The sequence below is a fragment of the Sorex araneus genome, chromosome 1 (genome assembly GCF_027595985.1).
Source record: "Sorex araneus isolate mSorAra2 chromosome 1, mSorAra2.pri, whole genome shotgun sequence".
NCBI classification, from domain to species: domain Eukaryota; kingdom Metazoa; phylum Chordata; class Mammalia; order Eulipotyphla; family Soricidae; genus Sorex; species Sorex araneus.
Genome location: NC_073302.1, coordinates 6973328 through 6999582, shown reverse-complemented (window position 1 = coordinate 6999582; position 26255 = coordinate 6973328). Strand labels below are relative to the sequence as shown.

Here is a 26255-nt window from a genome sequence, read left to right as displayed (position 1 = left end):
GGGATAAAGGTGACTGACGGGTTGGGAAAGCAGAGCACAGGAGAGGTAAGGATACACACAGAGGAATGGGCGTGCCTCAGGAGCACCGGGATGGGTGTAACCCAATAAACCTAAGCTGTCTCTGGCCAGGGAGGAAGGGCAAACCAGTGTTATCCTACACGGGACCATCCCCCACACTCCTGTGACTTTTGAACCTTTGGGGCCTTGCCTTCCCCGCCCCCTTGAGGTAGGGGTCACCAGGTGACCGATGGTGGCCCATGAAGCAACGAGTGGCTGTGGGCACGTGTCCCACTCTTGTCCCCTGCTCTGGCCTTTCTGGGAGTCTGGGGCCGGCTGGATGGCCGCTGACTTCCTGATGAGAGAGGACAGCTCAGCTCATCTCCAGTAGGTGTGACTGTCCCTTCCCAGAGGAGAAACCGGGGCTCAGTGACACTAAGGAGTCTCTCCAAGGCCACTGCACCGGAGCTGGACTCTGATGGCTGCTGTCACTCAGTTGGCAGGGCAGGCCCGTGCTGGGCCCCCACAGCAGTACGTGCGGGCACGGGACAGACTGCCAGGCCTCGCTCCTGGGTGCCCACCCACCTGGGCACCCACCCTGGGCACCCTGCCCCGGGGTGGGGTGGGGGGATGGCGCCAGGGGGACAGCGCAGACCTCTCAAGCCCCTAGGAGCTCGAAGCAACAGGCGCACACGGCATCGACAGGACTTTTATTTTTTAATGTTGGATAAGTCACAAGATTCCATGACCAAATTAGTCATCGACATGTTCCAAAGATATCTAAGTAGAAAATTGCTAAAAATCCAAAGACAGGTAGCAAGCTACAAATAAGAGTTTTTCTTTTTTGGGTGGGGGATGGAAGACGTTAGAAAAGATGCTTCGGCTGGCCGGTTCGGAGGGGCCGCTCAGGGCACTGGTCCAGAGGCAGCGCCTTGGGGGGGACACTGAGGCAGGCGGCGTCAGCAGGCCCCCGGCTTCCTGCCCGCTGCCCGGGGCCTGAGGAAGCCTGAGGGTCTCCCACTTCCTGAAGACAGAAGCTCACGGCCAGGGGGACGGACAGTGGCTGTCAAGGAAATGGGGGTGACCACTTCGGGGGTGGGACGCCCGCGCGCTCAGGCCCCTGAGACGGGTCCCTCGTCGCCCCCCGGGCAACATCATTTAAACAAATGGTCCCCGTTCAAGCTATCGACTCGGCCCTCGCCGCTCCTGCCGAGCAGTCGAGCCGGAGCGTTTTCCAATCTGCCCGTTCAATACGGGAACAGATTTTAGAGGGAGGAACATAATCAATCCTCTGCCCCAAAGAATGGTCCGTCATACCAACCGTGATAAAGAGTACACCTGTTTATTAAAAGGAAAAAAAAGAAATGTACATTTTGTTCTTCGTTTAAGAAATTTGATCAAGTTGCAAGGACGTGTCTGCATGGCTATGTACACCCGGGGCCGGCCGGGCCGCCCGTCGCACTGCGGACCCCCACGCCGCCCCTCTGGCTCCGCTCCGGGGCCGCAGGCACACGGAGGGCCCCGGCGGGCCCTGGCAGGGGGGTCACTGCTGTCCCGATTTCTTCTCCTTCTGGAAGCTGAAGCTTGTGCGTCTGTTCAGTTTTCTCTGTTTCTGAGCAAAATAGTCAGCCCGGGCAGTGCTCGCTCGCGACTCCAGGATGTAGTTCACCTAGAAGCAAGGGGACACACTGGTCACTGTCCGGGGCCGCTCTGGGCGGGGAGGGAGATAGGCAGGCCAGATAGGTGGCTGCCTCCACACCCAGTGACTGTCCCTGACCTGTCCCAGACTTGATGGTTGCCCCAGGTCCCGAGGATGTCCCCACAGCTGGGCTTCCCTGCGGGGTCTGGGAGTGGGGCCTGACGGGGCGCCCACGTGCAAAGCCTGAGCTGCAGCCCTTTGTGCCATCTTCCCGGGCAGCCCGTCTTCACAGGGGACGAGGGAGATGATGGGGACCCCGATTAGGCGCCTCAGTCGGGACTTTCCTACCCAACCCTGAAGCTCCCCCAAGGGCCATTTTCGTTTCCTGGCAGCTCATGCCCCCAGTTTAGCCCAGCATGAGGGACCCCCTTGGTCTCCGGCAGGCGCCGGGCAGGGCTCAGGGGGCCGGGCGGGCTGGGGGCACACAGCTCGGGGTCAGAGTGGGGCTGTGGGCCCTACAGGTGGCGGCTTGTGACATCTGTCACCAGATCTGGAGCACCGAGTTCGGGGCCCCCCAGGGAGCCAGGCAGTGTCCAAGCCGGACAAGTGGGACGAGACCGGCAGAAGGCACAGTGTGGAGGTGGCAGGCAGAGGTCAGGGTGCACCGGGGCAGGGGAGAGCCAGCCGGGCAGCGGGACACGCTGGGGGCGCCCACACAACTGGGCGGCTTAGCGGCAGGGCCAGGTGCAGCTGGAGGGTGACGGGAATGTGGGGGCTTGGGCCCCTCAAAGAGCAACTCTGCACAATGGCCTCCTGAGGGAAGGCGCCGCTACCAGCCCCACTGGACAGCTGGGGAAACTGAGGCACGGGCTGGCAGGGCCATTCCCTCCAGGTCAAGGAGCTCTGATGTGGCCAGGCCCAGATCTGGAGCAGCCCCGGGCCCCAGAGGTGCCCCCCCACCGTCATGTCCTCAGACCCCTGCTCCCCTGACAGGTGGTCAAGGCCAGTTCTCACACGTCGTGACTAGAAACCCGAAGATCTGTGCCTGGACTGACCAGTCCCCGCCCGGCCACCCTGAGGAGCCCAGGGAGCTTGGGGCTCGGGGTGGGGGAAGGGGATGCCCTTCCCAGATTTCTGTTCTCAGCCCCGGCAGCAGGCGGCAAGGGTGGGGAGTGGGCACAGAAGGCTGGCCACGCTCGGCCCGCCGCCTTGCCAAGCCACCAGCTGAGAGCCATAAATCATGAGGTCCGCAGGGCCGGGGGGTGATCTGGGATGCCACGGACGACGTCTGGAAGGAGGGGGGCTGGCATTCCTGGGCCGTGCCGCCCTCACACGAGGCCGTGCCAGCCTCGTGCGGGCAGTGCGTGCGCGGCGGCACACGGAACTTGACAAGAGCGTTGACAAAGAATCCTTACAAGCCAACTCGGTCCCAAATTTATTATCTTCAGTGCTTTGTGATAATCACACAGATAATTTTAATGGAAGATTAATGTAATAATCAAAAGATAAAAACGCCCTTTGGTCTGCCATTAGCTGGTTAATACGCTGTGGCGTAAAACTTGCACAATTTTATGCACTATAGAGTGTTTCACTTGCAACGCGTTTTACAGCTTAAGGCATAAAAATATAGGGAGTTTCATGGTCAATAAAGCCACAGCCTCCATCACTCCATCACCAGCAGCGCCAGTTCCAGGACCCCCGCGCTCCCTCTGCGGACCCCCCCCTGCAGCATTCCGACCCCACCTGGCTTAGCACAGCCGCATCCTGACCGACCCGGGGCCGTGCAGGACTCCATGACACGTATATACCTGGGGCCTCCCTACAAGGTGGGGACAGTAACGGTTCTGCAGGAGAGAATCTGGAGGGCCCAGGCACCGAGTCAAGGGGCTCGTCCTGCTCTGACCCGCATAGCACGGTTCCCTGAGCACAGAGCCAGGAGCGGCCCCAAGCACCACGGGGTGTAGCCCCTCAACCCTCTGACCCCCCAAACAGATGTCTTGCCATAGAATTGGCGCCCACCAGAGAGGAGGGGTCGTGCTCTTTAAAGGGGGAGGTGCAGCCAGAGAGAGCAGGGGGCCAAGATATGACGTACTCTGCGCTTCCGAGGGCCGTCTCTGACCCGCACACCCTCCCTCCTCGTTCTCCTGGAAGCTCCCGTGTCGTGGGCAACTGGAGCACAGACCAAACCCGCGTGGCGCCGAGACTAGCGCTGAAGGGGCTCTGGTGAACTCTGCACAGTGGGGACGGCAGGCGGGCACAGTGCTGGGCCCGGCTGGGAGGATGGGCGTGAGGGGGGGAACGCGCCCCTTCCCGGGGACCACAGGTGGGGCCCTGCGGCGAGGCCGGGCCTGGGACGTTCTGCCGTGAAAACAGAGGTTCCTGCTAGGCCCGAGCATCTCCTGGGGGTGACGGGGGGGGGGGGGCATGGCCTGGACGGCGATTTCCCCGCACCCGCTCTCCGGCTCACACTACACGGAAGCCATAACCCGCGTATCTGCCATCAACCTGCGGCTGTGGAAATCATTCTGGTGTCAAACACAAGACGATGATTTTACTGGAATCCCGCTCAAGCCTTGATGGCTTTAACGCTGGCTGTAAAAGAGCAGCCCAGCCCCCGGGCTCACTCCTGCGCCCCGCTTCCCTGCTCGGGCCCCGGGGCGGGGGACTAGCTGGCGAGCAGCTCTCAGCGGCAGCTGCTGGTCCCAGGCCCCCTCCACCTCCCCGTCCGGGGACGAAGCCCCTTCCCGGCCCCCCCGGGCCTGACGCTTTGCTTCCTCGTCTACTTGCTGACTCTGAAAACCCTGCAGCCAGGAGGCTCCCAAGGTCCCTAGAAAACAAACCCATTCTGGTCAAGTCTCCCCGTTAGCTGCCGAAGACAGAAGTATGTGGGGGCGGGGCGGGCTTACGAGCCCGGGTTCTGGGACGGCCCCAGCCCAGGCGAGGCTCCTGGCTAAGCCACGTCCCTGTTGAGCCTGTTCTGGTCTTTAAGCGGCAGCTTTGCCATCAGAGTCTCAGAGTGGGTCCCTGGGCCAGGCCCGGCGCTGGCTGGGACGGTCCCCACACCCGACCCGGCCCGTCAGAAGCCTGGAAGCCGTTCCCCAGTGGGGCTACTCGCAGTGGGGTCTGGAGGCTCCTTAGAGATGCAGTTTTTGTCCTTGCTCAGACCTCCAGGACAGCGATGCTCCTGGGAGCCACCCACAGCCCCGCCCTCCCGCGAGCTCTGGTGGCCTCCGTGACACACAAGTGGCGGGTGCAAGCTCTTGTCCCCGCGCTTCACGGGCTGGCTGCTCCTGCCCGCTGCGTCTCTCTGCTTCCAAGGGCTCTTCCCGCGGGGTCTCGGGGCCCAGCCCTGCCTGACCCCCCCGCACCTTTGTGACTAACAACCTCTGACTCCCTGTGAGGGCACGGGGATGGGGCCAGTGCAGAGGTGTCACCGTGCCCTGGAAACTTCCGCAGATGCGACTCTGCTTGAACGAGCCGAGTTTGCATTCTTGAACGAGCCGAGTTTGCATTAAGGTGCCTTGAAACAACACCCGTCACCTCTCAGACCCTCCCCAGGGCCTCAAGGGGCTCCTGATGGCAGACAGACAGACAGACGGAGGCCATGGGATGGCTCCTACACGAAGAAGCAAACACAGGTACATACATGCATATACATATGCTTGCACACGCACGCACACATATGTACAAACACAGGCTCATACACGCACACACACACACATAGGCTCAGACACACGCACACGTGTATACACACACACACAGAGCTCTGAGGCACAGGAGGCAGGGGCGGCTCTGGCTTGCCTGCGGGGTGCTCGCCAGCGGGAAAGGCCACTCACCTTGAGCACGATTTCATTGACGGTAGCAGCATCGGATTCAAAGTAGAGGTGTTTGTAGTCGTGATTGCTTAGATACGTGAGCTTGAATATCGCGTGACCTGGAGAGAGAGGCAACGTTGAGGGGCTCTGGGGGGTGACCTCTGCGGGGGGAGGGGCCCATATATACCCCCCTCTCCTAACTCAAGCACCAGCTGGGGGCTGTACAGCGAGGATGGACAGGCACGTCGGGGGTCACACTCCCTCTCGAGCACCCGGGAGGCGGTGGGCGGGCTGTGTGGAGCCGCGGGCGGGCGCAGCTCTGGTGGAGAGGGAGGGGGTTGGGGGTTAGTTCTCTCAGGTAACTGTTTCCAGCCGACAAGCGAGCACCAGGAGGGGGGAAGGCCGGCAGCTCCGTGGCCCTGGCTCAGCCCGAATCTGGTCTCTCTCGTGTCCTGCGCCCAAGGCCACAGTCACCCTTGCCTGGGACGCTGGCCAGGGGGTGCCACTCCGCAGGCCAGATTCCGCCACGCTCGCTCCCTCGGTCTCCTCCCATCAGCGCAGCCGCTCCCTCGGACCCCGGGAGCCACAGTCCCCGGCCGAGCTCCCCTCCCTCCCGGCCCGTGTGAGGCCTGATCCCGGACGCTCTGTGGGTGTCTTCACTGCTCCCCGGAAGGCCCCACGCGTGGCAGTCGAGACCCCTGCTTGGTGCGTGCCTGGGCGCCCTGGCAGTGCCAGTCAAGCTGTGGGAAGGTCCGAGATGGCCGTGGGAAGCTCTGCCCGGGCCCTCGGCACTAGGCACGCGGGGACTCCGGGGAGCAGCGGCTCTCGGCGCACGGCAGGATGGTCCAGCGACGGAGCCGGGGCAGCGAGGGAGAAACTTCGGCACGGGTCCGCGCCGGCCTTCTTCTCATCCTTTTAATTGAGGCAGCGCCGGTCACAGCGATTAATAACCCATCACCCCCATTACTGTAAGTTCACCTCCTTCCCGGAGAAATCTTCTTGGGGCCTTTATTTACAGTAGCTAATTCTTCAGCCCTCCAAGAATAAACTGATATATGGGGTACGATCGGGGCCAGGAAAAGCGGAACCGCCGGTATTTTATCCTCGAAACATCGTTTTGATATACGGATGGTGATGGTCAATTTTACACGGGAAAAATGAGCTCCGGAATTCTGAAAAACCTCACCTGCAGGCACCCGTGATTTTACGCAGCTTCTAAAGCATGGAGTGAGATGCTGGAATTCCCGGCTGGAGTGAACCGTCCGCTCCGTCCTGGTCTCGGAGCCTGGCGGCGGGCCCATGTGCGTGGGCACGTTCCCGCAGGTCAGGGCAGTGCCATGAGCAGGCCCGTCATCTATGAAGGTCGGGGAGCGTGAAGGACACCAAGGACGCACAGACTCGCCCGCCAGGAGGGTTCTGCCACTGACACCTGGTTCTGACAAGCCAGACGCCAGGGCCCAGGGCAACGAAGGACCAGAAGGTCTTAGGGAGACCCGCAGACCTGAAGCTTCGGGGTTCACTGGCCACTCTGACTGACCACCTGCTCCCGCTCATCACTGACAAAACCGAAGCAGACTTCGAGGCGTGGACGCCTGTTGGGGGTTAGGAGCTGAGACCCTGTTCTAGCGGCAGGGCGGGATGGACATGTGTGTGCGTCAGCCGTTGTCAGGGTCTGGCGGGCTCCAGATGGGAGCAGGGGGCAAAGGAGGGAAGAATGGGGAGCCCCGGAAGCCCGGGCGGTGCGGGGCAGTGAGAGTGCCCCGAGGGGGGACACAGGGACAGGAAAGATGAGAGGCGCCCCTCCCCCCACCTCTCGCTTGTTGTCCTTCAGGCCAGCCAGGGAGGGCACCCACAGCAGGACAGCAAAGCCCAGGGCGCCCTTCATTTGAATTTCAACACATCAGCCCTTGGTGACAGTCACGCAACAGGGGGTGGTGGGGAGGGGAAGTGGCAGCATGAGCCCCCGACTCCAGGGATCCTGGGTTTGTCCCGGAGGGAGGCCTGAAGGGCATTTTTGCTCAGGTCAGCCAGGAGCACGGGCCAGGGCCAGGGCCAGAGAGAGGCCCGCTAAGTCAGGTGCGGCAGGAGAGCGGCGTGGGCAGGGCCGGGGGCAGGGGCCCACTCAGGGTGGGCACAAAGGGCCGTACCCCACGTGGCACTGCTGACTAGGCCGCCAGTGGGCCAGTGATGACAACCATCCAGGGGTGCTTTGGGGGGGGGGTCGTCCCCCCACCCCCACCCCCGCACGCTCCCGCTCTTGGTGTCTGGAGAGCATCAGCGGCCGCCCCGGGCAGTGCAGGGTGAGTGTGGGGTGACGGCTGGGGTGGGGAGGGGCGGGAGGCCGACAGACGTCACTCTGGGGGCGCGTCAGCTTGCTCCGACCGACACGCGCAAGGGTGACTGCCACTGGCACGACCACTGCCCCAGACCAGGGCAGTCTGCGCTGTGCGGGGAGTCCCAGGCACTGCCCCGCTGGAGCAGGCGGACAGTGGTGGCCACCCAAGGTCGCCCAGGGTACAGGGGGGGGACAGCTCAGCGGCCCTCCCAGCTGCAGCCCGGAAGGAAGCAGAAGCACGCAAGGCGGCCGGAATCAGAGAAGCGGCGGGTTCCTTAGGAAGGGGCAGATGGGCTCGGCACAGACGGTGGCTGGGAATAGGGGCGCGGACCCCTCGTGACCCGAACTACACCCACAGCCAAGTCTCCCACCGCGATGGCTTCGAATGCTTCCGGGCTCTGGGGCCGAGCTCCAGCTGTGCAGGGCTCCCAGCGGCCAAACCTTGGCGGGAGCCCCGGGCTGGCCCAGGAGAGGCTGGGCCACCTGGGGCTTCTGCTCACACAGCGCTTAACACAGCGGGGACTCAGGCGGGGAAGGCGTGTTATGGCCCTTGGGGTGGCTGGAGAGAAAACACTCAGCCTTCTGGAGATTGTTTCAATCTTCGAATTGAAGGGGCTGCCTCTTGCCTCTGTGGGGCTGCGGGCATGGAATGCAACAACACACCGGAGACTAAGCACCGTCGAGAGGGTCAGGGCAGCACCGAGGCGCCCATCTGCTCCGGAGTACTGCAGCGGGCCCGGGACAGGTGAGGACGTATATATTTATGCACCCCCTCGCCCCACCCACAGTGACCCAGAGAAGATGGACTGTAACGCAGAGCAGGAACTAATTAGCGGTGCCAATGTCAGAAGCGGAGCCGTTTGGGCTTTTGTGCTCTAGTTCACCTCCTGCGTTATGGATTTCAACTTAAACACAGGCTGTGTGGGGAACAAACAGGCTCCCCCGGCAAGTCAGGGCGGGGCCGTCCTGGAGAGGAAGAGAGAGCACAGCCTGTGGGGAAGGGGGCCCTGAAGCTGGGGCTCCTCGGTGGGGCTGTGGCGGGGGGCGCCCCCATCCAAAACCCCCAGGGGTCTCAGCTTACTGGGAAAGCCTAAAATGAACATGAGTCTTTCCCCATTTTTTTTTTCTTTTAAAAAAAATCCTACAAGATACCTACGCAGGATCAGAAGGTGGGAAGACAGAGGGGACTTTCCAGGGTCCCAACAGTGGCTCCCGGCACAGTGAAACCCTGGCGCTCTACCGAGGTTCGCCCGAGCGGTAACACCAGGAGCTGTGGGCGTCAGCTGACCGGGCTCTTTGATGTGCCTTCCCAGTGCTCGTCTCCACCCGCCACCGTCAGCGGCCACTTTAGGCTCCGTTTCTGGCTACAAACAAGCAGGGAGCCGCCGAGGGCCCGGACCCCAGTTCCCTTACGGCGGGCAGGAATGCGTTCTCAAACTGGGGTTCCCGGTTCCCTTCCTCCCTGGCCCGGAAGGCGAGAAGAGGGCACGGCTCTCACAGACCAAACCCCACCCTCCTAAGGCGCGGGGGGCCTCTGGTTCCCACTTCGGGCAGCGGTTTTGCTTAGCTGCAGGAATCCAGTGGGATTCATCGGGCGAAGTCTGGTTCCCCTGAGCAGCCCACACGGCAAAGGCCCGGGGTCCGAGATAGCCCCGTCAGCCGGAGCAGGGGCTCAGCCTGACCCACTTACGCTCCTGCCCGCGTCTCTCATCCTTTCTCGGGCACTGGCCTATAAACATAATTAAGGCTCTCCGATTACAGGCACTCCTGTGGCAAGCCGGTGCTCCTCCTTCCTCTAATTTACCGAGAAGCTGCTGTGCCGGTCACTCCAACCTTGATGGACAGACCCCGCCGGCCTTTCCTCTGCTGGGTCCGGAGGCGGCATCTGAACCCGCAGGACACCGCCCTTCCCTGGGCTCCCTATGGCCCCCCAACTCCTCAGCTGACTCCCCCCCGACAATGGTGCCTCGGGGCCCTGTGCGACCCCCTTCTCCTTCGCTGACCCCAAGTTCTGGCCTTGAGTCTCACCTCTTGTTATTTTTTTTTGGCTTTTTGGGTCACACCCTGCAATGCTCAGGGGTTACTCCTGGCTCTGCACTCAGGAATCACTCCTGGTGCTCGGGGGACCATATGGGATGCTGGGAATTGAACCAGGGTCAGCCTCGTGCAGGGCAAACACCCTCCTCGCTGTGCTATCGTTCTGGCCCCCAAGCCTCACCTCTTCTAACCTGGTGTTTCTCGCCTGTGAGTCTGGCTTTAATTCTGCTTCATGTTTCGACTTTAATGATTTAGGATCCACCCCAAAACATGGGGTGCCAGGGATTGAACCCTAGTTGGCCACGTGCCAGGCAAATACTTTGCTTGATGTATTCTCTCTCTGGCCCCAAAAGCAGATGGTTTTGCCTACACCTCTAAAATTAATATTACTTAATTTTGCAACAGCAATCGACTTGTTGCAAGTTAACATAAACAATGCTGTGTTGTTGTCTGCTATTTTGGGGCCACACCTGGGTGCTCAGGGCTGACTCCTGGTGGGGCTCAGGGGACCACATGTTGTTCTGGGGATCCAACCACATACAGCTATGTGCAAGGCAAATGCATCACCCTATTTTTTTGCCCCAACAATGTAATTTTTTGGCAGGGAGGAAACACCCAGCGATGACCAAGGTTTACTCCAGGCTCTGTTCTCAAGAATCACTCCTGGGGGAACCATAAAGAATGTCAGACATCAAATCTGGTCAGTCTCGTTCAAGGCCAGTGCCTTACCTGTTGTACTATCTCTCCAGCCCCAACAATGTCATTTTTTATAATCACTGTCTTACTGTCATCCTGTTGCTCATCAATTTGCTCGAGTGGGCACCATTGTGAGACCTGTTGTTACTTTTTTCTTTTTGGGTTACACCCAGTGATGCTTGGGGGTTACTCCTGGCTCTGCACTCAGGAATTACTCCTGGCGGTGCCTGGGGGGACCATATGGGGTGCCGGGGATCGAACCTGGGTCAGCCGCATGCAAGGCAAACACCCCACCCGCTATGCTATGGCTCCGGCCCCATCGTTGTTACTGTTTTTGGCACATGGAATATGCCACGGGTAGCTTGCCAGGCTCTGCCATGTGGGCGAGATACTCTCGGTAGCTTGCTGGGATCTCCGAGAGGGACAGAGGAAACGAACTTGGGTAAGCCACATGCAAGGCAAACACCCTACCTGCTGTGCTATCTGGAAAAAACATTTTATATTTTTCCAAAGAAGATGAAAAGCTGAAAAAAATGAAAAATAATTTCAAAAATTATGTATTTTTGAAATTTTAAAAATAGTGTAACAAAAAAAACAGTTACTTTACTTTGCTGTTTCTTTAACCACCTCTTGGATATGTCCTATTAAGACAGATCTGTATCTATGTATATCTATATATTTCTGTTCAGCATATGAAGAAAAGTCCATCTTACATTTTTGGAAATGAGAGAGATGTTTTAAGGATTTTTACTTGCTGACATTACAGACATTATAATCGCCATATGTAATCCTTGTATTCTGTTACATTAAAGCCTGTCTTGCACTTTGAATGAATCTTTTTGCCCTGCGTGGTTTTTAACATCAAGCAGGAGTCTATGGAAAATATGGGTTTGCTTCTGAAGGTTGTCATTTCATTATATGTCATCTAAAAAGCTACACTCATTAATATAATCATCGCTCTCATTAGAAAATTCTTTAAGTCATGAGAAGTCAAGCTCACAGTGACAGATACAAGTTTTTCAAAATTCTAATTTTTACCTGAAAGCCTGAATTTGCCATTGGCATCAAATACTATCACTTGCTCTCCTTGGTGTAACAGCCTCACTTCTGTCACTGTCAAAAATGAGCCTGCCACAGAGGCCGAGTGGGACTGGTGTCCTGTGATCCAGGGGCCAGTGCAGCCTGCAACACAATTGCCTGAGTGCTCTCCCTGCAGACCTGCATCCTGCGCCACACCCGAGACAAATAATATGCATTTTAGGAAATACATCATGAGTCTTCTGATGCCCCTGGATATATTATCCTAATGAAACATTCTATTACATCTCAGCAACCAAGGATTGGTTGAGTTTTATTCCTCAACTTTTAGAGGTATACAAGAAAGAAGTGAAGTTTTATCTTTAATTCATGACAGTCATTCCGTGTCACAGGTTATCCTCTCATATCCGTTAAGTGCTGAATGCCATGGTCTCCTCGGGGCTGCTGAGTTCCACAGAGCTATACCACTGCTTATTTTCTGATTTGTTGTGCTGATTTAAAAAAAAATTTTTTTTTAAATTTTCTGAGTTGTTCACAATAATGGATTACACTCAATATTTAGACACCAGTCCCACCTCCACTACACCTTCCACCACCATTATTTTAAATTTCCCCCCCACCACTCAAGCCTGCTGAAAAGGCAGATGCTAGACACTTTATTTTGTATTGCTTGTTATGAATAGCGCTAAGGTGTCGCCCGGCTGCGAGACCAGCCGCGTGCTCATGGAATTCTAAAATTTTAGCTCATTCGGGTCTGGAGAAATCTCCGCAGCGAGCTGCTCGGCTCCGAGATTCTTCTGTGTGTCTCTGGATCATGGCCGTCAAGGAGCTCAAACGGCAGCGGGAGACAGTTCATGGGCGTGACCTCCAGGGCCCCACTGGGACGGGGAGAGGAGGACTGGCCCAACCTCTATCCCTTGACACCTGGTGCTTGCCGGCACAGATCCCTCATACCCGGGCTTCTCACTGGGTTCCGGAATTTGGCGGCCGCTGGGATTCCTAGGGGGCAGGTGGAGGGACAAGGCCTCTTGTGCTGATTGTTAATAGGCTTTTCCATTTGTTTCATTCAACTCTTGTCAGTTTTTAATTCCCAACGTGTTAAGTTCTGTCATTACTCCTCCTCTCTTCTCATCTTTTTTGGTATTTAATGTACTTACGGAGGGGGGGAAATCACCTGATTAAAAAGGGTGGCATTTATCTTTAAAAAAACTGTCTGAGGGCTGGAGCGATAGTACAGTGGGTAGGGCGTTTGCCTTGCACGCGGCCGACCCGGGTTCGATTCCCAGCATCCCATATGGGCCCCTGAGCACTGCCAGGGGTAATTCCTGAGTGCAGAGCCAGGAGTAACCCCTGTGCATCGCTGGGTGTGACCCAAAAAGCAAAATAATAATAATAATAATAATAAAAATTAAAAAAATAAAAAAAATAAAAAAACTGTCTGAGCCATGGCGATGACTCAAAGGGCCGGAGCAAATACTCTGCAAGTGGGAGGCCCAGGTTTGGTTTCCAGAACCTCATGGCTCACTGAGCACCAAGTTGGGAGCACTGCCAGGTGCTCTGCTGGTCTGTCCAAACAAAGTAAATAAAAACCTGGCGACTGCACTGAGGCAGGGAGCTGGCCCAGCGGGCCGGAGCACCTGCAGCACAGGCAGGAGGTCTGGTGGCATCCCCAGCACGGCAGGGTCCTCCGCACCTCCAGGCGTGACCCTACGTGTGGAGCAGCTCAGAGCACCACTAGGGGAGCCTGAGCTTTCCTGTCCCTCCATAACAGCAGGGCGCTGAGTGCCTCGCCACGGCTTCAAGGGCACAAGAAGGCCCCACCTGCTAGCTTTCACTCAAGACGTGGGACTAGCTGCGTTACGCTCTGGCTTCTTTCGGAGACACAAATGTCGGGCTCGAGGTTTGCTGGGCTGAATGGCTCTGGGCCGGCCCGGTAAGCCCAGGGCTCTACCTCGAGAGGCAGCCGCGGGGCTGTTTCAAGAACTAAGTGGCTAGTGCAGACACGCGCTGGCGGCTCCCTTGGCCTTTTACATTTTTTAAAAAAACAGGGCCCACAGCTGGGCCCTGTGGCTCTGTGGGCTTGGGGCCGCTCCTGCTGGAGTCCGGGGGCTCACGTGGGGCACGTGCTCTGTCACGTGAAGTAGCTGCCGACTCCCTTTGTCTGTTCACCTCCACTCTCGAGGGCAAGCAACCTTGTCCTATACAGGGGCACGTGGTAAACCATTTAGGTTTTGCACTCAGGGTAAAACTGAGTATATTTTGTATCCATTTATAAAATAAGAGGAAAAGGAACTGTTTTTTGTTTTTGGTCTTTCTTTTGGGGTCACACCCAGCGATGCACAGGGGTCACTCCTGGCTCACGCACTCAGGAATTACCCCTGGCAGTGCCCAGGGGACCCTATGGGATGCTGGGAATCGAACCCGGGTTGGTCGCATGCAAGGCAAACGCCCTCCCCGCTGTGCTATCACTCCAGCTCCAAGGACCTGTTTTCATAGGAGAAATTAAAATACAGCAAGTGCATTTTGGAAGGGGGGGTGGTAATACAGTCCACGATGAGAAGAACAGAACTTGGGGCGGGAAGGATGATCTTGTAGGAACTCAAAATTAACACTGTGATGCCGGAGCCCCGGGGTGGGGCTTCAGAATGGCACCCACGCGTGGCCGTCACTGTCGGTGGCCCTTCCCCTCCCTTCGCTGCTGCCTTTTGCTGCAATGATGGCTGGGGGTCACATACAACCCGGGGTGGTCCTCGCTCGCACACCTGGTCGTGGTGCTTGCCAGTGGCCACACCTGTGTGGTGTGAGGGGCTTCACAGCACAGAGTCCCCTGGGCCACGCGGGGTGTGTGTGGCTGGCACCGGGCCGGGGACTCATGGGCTCGCCCTCGCACAGCTGCTGTTTCCTGCCAGGGAGTGTGGATCTTGTCACCAATGGCAAGTGCTCACCTGTAAAGCACCCATGCTTAGCTCCTGGGCCGCGTGTTGCCATGCCAGTGAGTCTATTTTCTACTCCAAGAGTCCCATTTCTTTTCTCTTTATTCCTTCCATACAGCTGCTTACGCTGAACTGTGAAGTGCCCTTAATTTCTTTGTGGTGGAGCTGGATTTTGTTTTTTTCTTTCTTTCCAGACTAACGTTTCTTGTAGCAATAAACTCAATCTTTAAATGTCTAAAAATGTCGATTTTACCTTCCTTTCTGAAGGCTAACCACCAATGGATACAGAATTCTAGGCTGACAGATGTCCCGGAGCGCCTTAGAGTAGTCACCCCATGACTTCTGGATTGCATTACTTCTGAAGGGAGGTCAGACATCATTCTGTTTTCCTTTTTGGTCCATACCTGGCAGTTCTCTGGGGTCCAGGTGGTGCCAGGGATCAAACATGCGGCTCCTGCATGCCAAGCAGGTAACCCCAGTCCTTGAAACTATCTCCTCAGCCCCAGCAACCGTATTCTTATATTTTGTTTTTTTCCTGTCTCCTTTAAGCGTTCCCCCCTGCCCCACCAACCCCATTGGTGCTCAAAAATTTGATTATGGTGAGCCTTGATATGTTTTTCTCAATATCAGTATACAAATATACTGATAAAACAGTATATTTATCCTGTTGCATTTCCAACAAGATTGTGTACTGATATTTTTAACAATCTGAAAGTCTCTCTCCTGTGACCCCCCTGACATAATCAGAACACCGGGTATTATCCCACATGTGGTTTCTTTCATCCGCTTTCTTGTTCTGTGCTTCTGTGCGAATAATTCATACTATCCTGTCTCAAAGTTCACTGATTATGACAGCAGATTCTAAAATAAACTCCCAATAATCTGTCTCTTGCTTTTCACATACCTTTTTTTCCCCTGTGGGGCAGGGGATCAAACACAGGATCTCACACATGCAAGTCAAGTGTTCTACTGCGGAGCCACACCTCAATCTTCTGATTCACCCTTTCACACTCTGTGTAATATTCTTCTCTGTGGGCTAGACCTAGCGGCTGGCTCCTAAGAGAACAAAGCACTGAAAGTGCCAAGAGGTCACTTCTGAGATTAGGCCACAGAGGACCTAGTTGTTGGGATGGGGGAGGTTGTTCTGAGGGCTGGAGCACATGCGTTGTGAGCAGAAGTCACAGGTTCTCTCACTGGTGTCATCAACTATGGCTGGAGTAGCCCCCTGGGCCCTCTTCTGTATTCTCTCTCTCTCCTCTCCTTCCTCTCTCTCTCTCTCTCTCTCTCAGCACCCCCCCCCCCCCCCCACCACCACCACCGGTCTTCTCCAAGGCCTGGGCTGACTGGCCTGGGCTGACACCCTCACCACAGGCTGGATGCCAGAGCTAAGCTGCACCAGGTTCCTGACCCACAAAAAGGATGAGAATGTTTTGCTCACCAAGCTTTGAGGCAACTTATTGCACAGCGACAAGTAATGGGCACACAGACAGTTTCCCCTAATCCGCTCCATCAGTGAGCTATTTGAGTCAGGTATCTTAGTTGCAAGAACTTTTATTTGCTATTTTGGTCATATTCAGCAATTTCGGGGGTTACTCCTGGCTCTGCACTCGGAATTACTCCTGGTGGTGCTCAAGGGACCATATGGGATGCCGGGGATCGAACCTGGGTTGGCAAGGCAAATGCCTTCCACATCACACTAATGCTCTGGCCCCGCAAGAATGTTCACTTAGTTTTTATTTTAGTCGTTTCTCTTTCTTGTGTTTTTGCTTCCCTTTAAGTCTCTGAACATTTTACAGTTATACTAATTAGCAAGAATTATCTTGCTAATTCTACCATTCCTACCAGTTCTGGCTGTTTTTATCGGTTAACGTTTCTCCTGGTTTCAGGACTCATTTCCTTGCTTCTTTGCATGTCTAGTAATTCTTGATTGAATGCTGGACATGATACACATGAAATTATGGGATGTCAGCATTTTGTCATCAGTCTTTAGACAATCCTGGGTTTGTTCTGGTGGATGGTTAATTTACATGTGGATCCTTCCCACACTCCTTCACCATGAGGGACTAGACCAGTCTTCCGTCTAGAGTTAGTTCACCCTTCTAAGATACGTTTCCAGAGTCACCAATGTACACACACACACACACACACACACACTTTACTTTGCAAATTTCAGCAGTTTTCGCCTCCCCCAGTCCGGCTACCCATCTCCCGGCACGGTGAGACTGCTGGACTCTTCCTGGGAAACCCTGGAAGGAAAGTGCTCTGTGGAGCTCACCTCATTTGTCTTCCTTCTCCCTGGGCTCAGAGTCCTCCAGCGCCTGATCTCCAGTGTCCAAAAGCAGTTTCATGTATTGTCTGCAGTTTCCCAGTCGTTTGCGAGAGAAGGGCTAATCTGGTAGCAGCTGCCCTATTGTGAAAGTTTGCCTATGGGAGTCTTAGAAACAACCCTTATTTGGATTTTAATGGAAGAATGGCTTACTTTTCTCCATGTCTATCAGAATAACTTAAAATCTAGCACCCCATTTATTTATCATGAAAACAATTTGAAGCTTGGCAGGAGGCAAGGAAAACAGATTTTTTCTATCATTTCTCCAGCTGAGAAATCGTTCACATGGAGTTTTTTAGTAGGACACAGACCTTGCCCTGACTTTTCTGTCAGCCAGGCTCTCTCTTAATGTTAAATCAAGAAGGAAAGGATTTGAGAAAACGGTTGTCAAAAACCTAGAAAGATCTAAATGTATGCAAAATTCATTTAAATCATTTAAGAGTGAACACTTGGTTCACTCTTTTGTGATTATGGGTCCATAAGGATCAAGATAAATAATGAAAACTTAATAGCATAAGATGGCTTCTCTCAGGAGAAAAAGACAGTTGATGGCCTCAAAATAGGTTCTGCGCTCACACAAACAACTTATTTCCGTCACTGCAAATAAACTATCAGCAAGCTGAAAGGAGAAGCAAGAGTTTACAGAGAACGTAAGAAAGCCCTCAAGGCTCTCTCTCTCGGAGACAGCAAAGTTTCCTCACAAACATGTACTTTTCATACGTGTAACATACCAACCAAGTATGTCCCCTCCAACCCACAGGAGCAACTGTGGTAGCTTACACTGAGGCCAGCAGGGCAGTTCTTATCTGCTGGGGCCCGCGGTTCAGTGCTCACCCTTCCGGAGCCCTACTCAAACGCCCGGCCTCCGGGGGCTGCACGGACCCGTGGAGCATGTGCCAAGGGCCTGCAGTCAAGCAGAACGAGCCACTGGGCTCTCTCGTGGAGCCCTACACCGCGCCGCCAGCTTTCTGCTGAGGAGCCACACTCGCTCTAAAACAGCTCCGAATTCCAGAAGAGACTTTTAAAGGCCCAGCGTGCCCAGACGGAGCCGGAGAACCATCGCACACGGCAGGAGTGCCCGGCCGGGAGCAGCTGGGTTTCTGGAGGCGTCAGTCAACGGGCTCATCTGCTGGGCCGGCTCCTGTGAGCCGAGTTCCCTGGGGCGCAGGCAACGGTACCCTGTCCCGGCGAACGGCTCCCCAAGGCGGTGATGGCCTACTTAACCGATTACAGCCGGAGGCCCCGGGATCCCAAACTGGGTCAGAGGCCCGAAGGAGGCGGCGTGGCGGAAGGTGACGCAGACGGGCGACTTTTCTCCACCTGTGCCCTCCTGGCCCCCGGTGGGTCTCTCCCGCCCACACGCCGGGAAGAACGAGGTGGTCTCCCTGGTTGCCTGAACCCATCTCCCCGACAGCTCCCTTGTTTTGGAAGGAGATGATAAATAAATCAAAATGCACTAAGCAGCACCTCCACCGGCACTCGCCTCCTCCATGAACGTGCACCTCATCAATCACACTATTGTCTGCTTGAAAGGCGAGCCTTGTAAATGTCATATCCACTCAGGCCCAAGGAGAGGCGCATCCAAATGCAGCAAGGAGTTTTAATTGGATAGTGTAATTAAACTAAAAAACCCCAGCAGACTCCCTTTGACAGGATAGATGAAGACCCCTTTTAATAGGGCTCGGAAACATATCTGTTAAAAGGATGAGGCACTGCCTGCTCCTGATTGCGCTCCAGAGTACCCTTATGAAAAGGCAATTCAATAACTGGGGCATTTAATATGTGAGAGTCCGCTGTGTTCTGGAATCGAGCAGTACTTACCGTATTTGATCTGGAATGTAGGAAATAAGTCCTTGTCAGAGGGTCAGGCCCACCGCAGCCCGCCCGTCTCGTGTCTGGAGTGCCTCGCCCCGGGGAGTCTACGCTAAGCACGGCCTACAGCCCTCCTGGGCCATCTGCGTGCAAACGCGAGGGCCTCACTGTGGCTTCCGGGTCTGACGTGACCACGGACCTCCGTGTAGCTAACATCCCTCCCGTTCCCCTCAGACACCATCACAAGTGTCGGACACATCTGACCCACCTCCTGGGTGCTTTCTCCTTCAGCGTGTGCATGTATGCCCGGGTGCGTACCTCATCAGCTGGAGCGATCCCCGTGGGACAGGGAGCCGGGAACTGGGTGGTGGGGGCAGGACTCGGGTCAGGTGAGTGACCTACCCTGGGCCCTTGGAGCCCGTTCCCGGCCTGCCTTTGTTCAGAGAGGGCCGGAAACACACACATGCACGGGGCCGGGGAACACGTGGAGTGGGCTGCGGCTGCACAGGGCTGTCACGCACGTGGCCCCCAACAGCCACGTGTGTGTGGCAAGGACAGGGAAGGATAGGGCCAGGGAAGCCGCGTCCGTGCGGGCTTGGGGGCTCAGGCGGACAGAGGTGAGGCTTCGGGCTCCCCACGGAAAGCCTTCTGGAACCAGCCAGACCCTTTGTTCCCTGGACAAAACCCTCCAAGTGTGTCACCTATGCCCCCACACTGATGCTTCTTGCGTAAGGGTGCTAGGAGTGACATCCCCGCAGAGCCCACTTGGAGAGGTTCGCGAACCCGGGACCATTCTGAATGCCGATCTCTCACGAGGAGCTGATAATTCCTGGAAGGACATATAAGCAAATGCTGATCATCTCTGGAAACTGGACACGGCGCGAGACCATCAAACACCTCCAGGTTTAAATGAAAACTACATAAAAGCATTTCAGCCATCAATTTGGCTATCACTTCTAGCCAGTATGAATTCTGCTGGAAAAGCTATTTTCGTGCAGATGTGGAATTCAATGGGAAAGACGGACTCGTGTACCGACATCAATCAAAACGTCGACTTCCCTGGCAGCTCTCAACAGTGAGGCGGGTTCAAAGGTCACAGGATAAAGAAAAAAGCCAAGCTCTGGTTCAGCTCTAATATCTCCTCGATAGAAGTCTTGCAAAAGTACCCCCTTCTGTATTAGCCTTGCTTTCATTAATCTTCTTGCCATCTTCTTTAACTAGTCATGCAGAACCGCTCGATAGCAAGACGTATAATGGGGAAGGCCCGGTGCCTATTACCGCGTTAACATTCTCTTAAGCCCCAGTGCAACAATGGAACGGGAAGGCGCAGGAAATCTGCAACTGCAGGGTACGGGGCAGGCGATTCAATTACAGCCGGGCCTTACCTATGTACCACTGACCTATAAAACACAAGAGGCCTTTGTGTCTAACCGGCTTGGCCATTAAGGCTGCTGAAGATCGCAACAATGCTGATCTTTTCTAGTTAAGTTAAATCAATGTGGACAAATCATTATTCAGTAGCTTTAATTTAATTAGTAAATTAAATACACTACTTTACAGATCTTGTCAAGCACTTATGAAAAGAAAGATTCATTTAAGCGGGAGGTCCCCAATAAGTCCAGATAATTTAAGCCAGAGCCTTGGCTGAATCTCACCCTCAGAAAGGCAGCAGCAGCTAGTTACGACTGTCTTAACGTTTCCCTATGATTGTGGCTAACTCACGATCTGGAAGAGTTCCTATCCTGTATCCGAACAGTTCTGGAGGGAAAAAAAAAATCCAGAAAACAAAACCCCAAAACCCAAATAAACAATCCCCCACCAATATAACCAGCATCCACAGAATCAATTTCCTTTAGATTATAGTCTTGCAAGAGAATGTAATCAGGTTACCTCTATTATGTTGCTTCCTTAAGATTTTATATTATCTGTACTTAATTGAGATACAGAGTGTTTTTCAGCTATAAAGACGACAGCTACTTTATTAAGGTTTAAATTTGATTTCTTAATGATAGGCTGCTTCCTTTTAAAGATGCAAAACCTGCACAACCTTCTTATAATAAAACCAGACCCGACCTGGCTGAGTCTGGGACACAGTTCCTAATGGGGCCCGCTTCAGAGAAGAATTCTCCCGCTTTGGTTTCAGTGTTGGAATTTGAGGCGAGCACTTGAAAGGGAAGTCTGCCGCGCTCACAGCCTAGACCTCTCCGAGGATGGGAAATTATTCCTGAGACAAGTTAACCAGGGTAGAGTCTGATATGGAAACATTCTCCTCCCCTCTGTGCTGTACACATCTTTGTTCAGTTAAAATGAATTAAAATTAATTCATCTTTTAGAGGTTTGTGACATCCTTCAAAATAGCAAAAGATATCCTAGGAGAGGCAAAACCAGACGGAGAGATCGCTTGATTTGAATAATAATGGCAGAATCAGAAAGGCGAGAGTCTAGTCTTAATTTCTCACGGCCACTGCTACGCAGAGATTCCCAACGAATGCTCTTGGAAGAGTCCATATTGATATGTGCATTTTAAAAAAAGTCACGTATCTATTTAGTCATTAAGTTCCAGGTCCTTAAACACTCACAGGGACAGAGCAATAAATCTTCCTCCTGAGAACAGAGTCTAGGAGGGAGAAGTGAGGGAGAGAAGAGCCGGGGAAGGGCTGTTTCTGGAGGCTGCGGGGTCCGAGTCTCCGTAATTACGTGTTTCACTGCAGGCGTCCTCGCGCTCGCCCCTCTGCCAAGTCAGTTACTCACGTACTCTTTGGATATGGCATCAATTAAGCCCGAGTTGTGTTCCTTAGGATGACTGAGCTAATGTCTTGACAGCGGCTTTCTCCACCAACACGGCAAACTGGCCACATTCGGAGGTTTTAAAAAACCGTTTCTTTTCTGTTCAAAATCCTGACAAACACTGTCTCAAGCAAGACCGAGGACAACTTCATTATCCTCCAGACACTAAATGCCTTTTTGTATAGAAAGTTGTTTAATAACACATCGCCTCAATTTTCACAACTAAATTATTCCAGTTGGTCACACGTTCCAGTCTTTGGCAAGACACTTGTGTTACGAGAGATAAAGACATGAAAAGGAAATATATTGCAGAAATCAAAACCCTTATCTACTTCTAGACTCTCCCTCTTTGCCATAATTCATTCAAGAAGGCCTAAAGAATAATTTTTGATGTAAACTCAGCTACAAACATACATCACATTGCTGATAAAAATCACAGGCGAAACTTATGAAATATAGTGACTTTCATTTCTTTAGTGCTGTTAAAATAACTTTTTTCTAAGGTTCAACAGACACAAAAGATAAAAAGAGTTACCATTAATCCTTAAAAAAAAAAAAAGCAGCAGCAACCCTGTAGATTAATTCTGTAGTCTGACGATGGGCTTTAAGATGAACTTTTTAGATTAAGTCACTGAATTAATTTGATGAAGATACTGGAAATCATAAAAAAAAAATAATAGGAGCATCAAGCCGATTCATTCATTCTCTGTTTGGTCACTTTGTAACATCAATTCTGCTGATTAACTTTTAGTGGCCCACTCTGGCCCGAGTACAATTCCAAGACTGACTCTGCAGGCGCTGGCCAGGGCTGGGACACAGGGACGATGGTCCCCGGGACACGGCGTGTGTGCCCGTGTGGGTGGCGGGGTGGCGGGTGCCAACGGCTAGTCCAGCTCAGTGCGTGAGGTGAGGGGCACAAGTCCCTGGGAGGGTGGACACCAGCTGGATCCTTAACAGTGAGTGGGGGGCACAGGGGAGCAGAGGGGTCTGTGAGGCAGAGAGAGGGGCAGAAAGTCAGGCTTGTTTGTGTGGGAGCACGTCACAGTGAGTGACCAGAGCCCACGTCCGAAAGAGGAACTGCAAGGACGTGGTTGCAGGGGCCAAGGCCGCGAAGGAGTCTCAGCTTTGTCATGGCGGCTGTGACTCTGAAACCGCTTCCCTTTCAGGGGTGTATGCAGGGGTGCAACGGGGGGCACGTGGCACCAGGGACCAAGCCAGAGCTGGCACCTTAACTCCTGTACACTCGGGCCCCCTCCCCCTCTCCCTCCCACCCCTCAGTGACTCCCTAGTCCTTGAACCTCTTACATTCAGAACTGCAAACAGGGAAAGCCTTCTTCTGCTTGAGGGGAGACCTGACCAGCCCGGCCCTTCTCTTTCCTTCCGGAGATCAGAGCTCTCAGGAGCACGCGTTAAAAAGCACAGGGGTAGCGGGTGGGACTTCCGCTGTCTTCTGCTGGGGCTACCACGCATTGTTTTTCAGGTTGTTTCGCTATTGCTAGGATTCTGGAGCCAGCGAGAGGACGGACCCGCCCCCCAGACACGCCTGTGGGTGCCCCACACTCTGTTCCCCCACGCGTGGGACGTGTCTCCTTCCATGCTGACAAGCTTCCCCTGAGCACCGGCATGGCTGGCTGGTGCCCTTGGCCGTGCCAGGTGGCCGGGGTGGCCTCCATCCCTGGCGTGGGTGTAAGGGGAACGGGGTGCTGGGTCTGTTTCTTTCCCCAAACCTGCCACCCCAGCTTAACCGGCTTCCACGTCTCAGACGGGCAGAACCTATAAAATGTCACTTTTCGGATCGTCCTGGGTTCTTGGGGAGGGAAGATGTGAGAACAATGGTTTTACTAGCCGACAGGCTGGGAGATGTTCACTGAACAGGGGACGTGGCAGTGCCGGGCCCGGGCTCCAGAGCAGCAGGCCCCCCGCTCACCGGCCCCGGTGGCAACCGGCTGCGGAGTGGAGGTCTCTAGAGGGGTAGCAGGAACGGTGGGATCAGGGTGCGCACGCCTGTCTGCGGCCAGCCCCACGCTCTGCCATGGAGCCATGCTGTGGGCTACGAGCTGAAAGGTCACCGTGAGCTAGCAGTGAGCTGCCCAGACCGTGAAACACCCACCAGGCACAGGGAGACTTGTGCTGGCCCACAGCCCCCCACACCAGTGCAAACTCAAAGACTTGAACCACACCAGACACCCCCACCAGCCCCCAGTTTTCACTGTTCCAAGCACCTTGTTTCTTGAGACTTGTTCTCACATGTACTGACGCCAGAACAAAGGGTCTGAGAGAATGAGATGCCCGGGTCACATGAGTTCTCACACAGGAACCTAACTGGGTGGGTCGGGCGCCCGCATCTGAAACAGGCTCCACGGGGGGGATGCGGAGGAGGGCCAGACTGGGAGCACGCAGGACCACCCCCAGTTCCCACTGCTCCCAGGAAGCCGTTTCCACGCCGGGTCACGTAAGCAGAGGGGTGCGGAGCGGCCAGCGATCTGGGCGGCGGGCCCGCGGGAGTTTAATTACGAGCGGGTAGGTCACGCACGCAGCTGCCAATACCCTGCAGGGGGCCAACACGTCGGCGTGACGGATATCTAAATCTGGCCTTCAGAAGCCACAGGAAACCCCCCAGCTCCCCTCCACCTGGCAGGCAGGCTCCCGAAGGCAGGAGGAAGGGAACACACAGTGAAACGGGGGTGCGGGGCTCCGCCAGGCACAGTCCCATCAGGGATCTGCCCCCCGCACCCTGCCCGGGTGAGGCTCTAGGCTGCCCTGGGGTCTGGGGAGGCTGGGGCCCGTGTCGGGCTTCTGGGCACCATCTTACAATTTCCTTTGATTAAAAGAAATTTCTGGTAATGAATTAAACAGACCCAAGGAAAAAAGGACACGGTGGCAATATATTCTCCTGGCACCCAGCACGCCGAGGGGAAGGGGGGCCGAGAGGAGGGCGACATAAATAAAAGGCGCTACTCACTGGGGCTTTTCTCCTCGGCAAGGTCACAGGCACAGAGCAGGTCAGAATCGATTGAGATGGGTTTCTGCTTAATCCAAAACTTCGTGCTGGCTTTCTGATTCGTCACCGGGTCTATCTCTACTTTGTCTCCAGAGATACCTGCAGGCCGGAGGTGGGGGGGAGGGGAGGGGAGGACAAAAAAAGAAGCCACAAGAAATAGAAGGTGTCAGAGATTTCACAGTAACCACTTGGCCTGTTTTATGGGTTTGGAATGGGAAGGACGCGTGTTCTTCCCCTGGGGGAACGCCAGGGGCTTCTTCAGACAGATGTATGGAGACCCCAGTAGCACCCACAAGTTATACAGCTGGTTTTCTTGGGTGTGTGCGTGTGTGGGGGCTGGGGGTAGGGGACCACTACCCTACTATATGAAACTATATGAAAAGGTATTAAGAAACATGTCTTCGAGACATAACATGGGTACAATAGCTTATTCTACTATTTAAAAAAAAAATCAAATTTGTTTTGGGGTCATGCCTGGCAGTGCTTAGGGGCTGCTCCCAGCTCTGTGCTCAGGGGTCCCTCCTGGTTTGGGGGGACTATGGGGTACCGGGTATCACACTCAGACCTCCGGCATGCAGAACCAGTGCCCAGCAAGTTCAGCTCCCTCTCCAGCCCTGCCTACATATTATTTTTCTGTTTCTGGGCCACACCCAGTGGAGCTCAGGGTTCACCATATGCCTGGAATTGAACCCGGGGTAGGTTGTGTGCAAGGCAAGTGCTCTACCTGCTGTACTATCACGCCCTGCCTACATACTCTTAACCCTGCGTGACTTCTATCCTATCTGGCACAAGAAGACTGATGAAATGTCTTTGCTCGATGGTGTCATGCCCATATGGTTTCCCCCCATTTTCCTCAAGAAGCTATGAGGTGGGCAGATCAATCTCCAATACCCCCGGCCCAGTGGATGCCGGAGAGACAGCAGGTAGGGCATTTGTTTCGCATACTGTTGACCAGGTTTTGATTCCTGGCACCCTAAGCCCAGCTAGGTGTGGCCCAAACACCAAAATCCCAAACAAAATAAAACCGCCCCCCCCCCAACATGCCTATATATGTTAAGATACCAACAAAGAGTTTCTGATTTGGAAAAAAATCTTACAACTGAAAACAAAAGACATTTCTCTGGCACTAACTGATGGGAGCTCTGTTGAAAGGAGGCCACACAACGAGGGTCCTTGACAGAAAACCCGCTGAACCCCCTGGGGCTTCAGGCCCTGGGGTCACTGGCTCTCTGCTCCAGGGGGCAGCGGGCTGCAGCCGAGACCTCTGAGGCAGGCTGCAGAAGGGTGAATGCCTACGAACTGAGCTGTGAGGGGAACAGGGGTGACACCAGGGTGGACAGTGTCCTTTGTCCCACCCAGGCAGTCCCTGTCTCGGTTTTAGAGCACCCCCCGGCCCTGACACCAGCAAGGCTGCGTGGCTCTTCTCGCACAAAAAACTGAGGGAACGTTCGTGAGGTGGGACCAACACGCCCAACCTGTCTTCCAGAGTGGACCCCAGGTGGAGTCTTAAAAGTAATTAGATTGCAGGTCATAGTTTAAAGGTCAGGGTCAGAGTGGGAAAAAAAATAAGTGAAAAGAAGTAAAGAAGAAAAATAAGTGAAAAGAAGTAAAAGAAGAAAAGAAGTAAAGAAGAAAGAAGTGAAAAAACAATCAGAGGTACATCCTGCAACAGAGAGGACAATTAGACTCAACATATGTCACACCCGTGGGTCACACTCAGAAAACCTGCAATTCCACGTGAGAAAACCTGGAAGGCCCAAAGGAAATGCAGATGAAAGGAATCGCTCAATTAAAATCTGACCCTATACCCCTCCACCCCCCACACAGGCTAAGAGCAAA

At 54.6% G+C, this 26255-nt stretch overlaps 1 protein-coding gene across 7 annotated transcripts in view; it reads right to left on the bottom strand.

Moving 5' to 3' along the window:
- Positions 1 to 690: 690 nt before the first annotated feature.
- The window catches only part of MAPKAP1 (MAPK associated protein 1), a 260508-nt gene continuing 234943 nt past the window's right edge, over positions 691 to 26255 (bottom strand). For all 7 annotated transcript variants that reach the window (XM_055143452.1, XM_055143447.1, XM_055143457.1 and 4 more), the window contains 3 exons: positions 24378 to 24515; positions 5473 to 5570; positions 691 to 1666 (listed from right to left, as the gene is read on the bottom strand). In XM_055143452.1, the coding sequence (XP_054999427.1) occupies positions 1541 to 1666; positions 5473 to 5570; positions 24378 to 24515 (362 nt within the window). In that variant the 3' untranslated portion in view covers positions 691 to 1540. The remainder of the gene's footprint in view (positions 1667 to 5472; positions 5571 to 24377; positions 24516 to 26255) is intronic.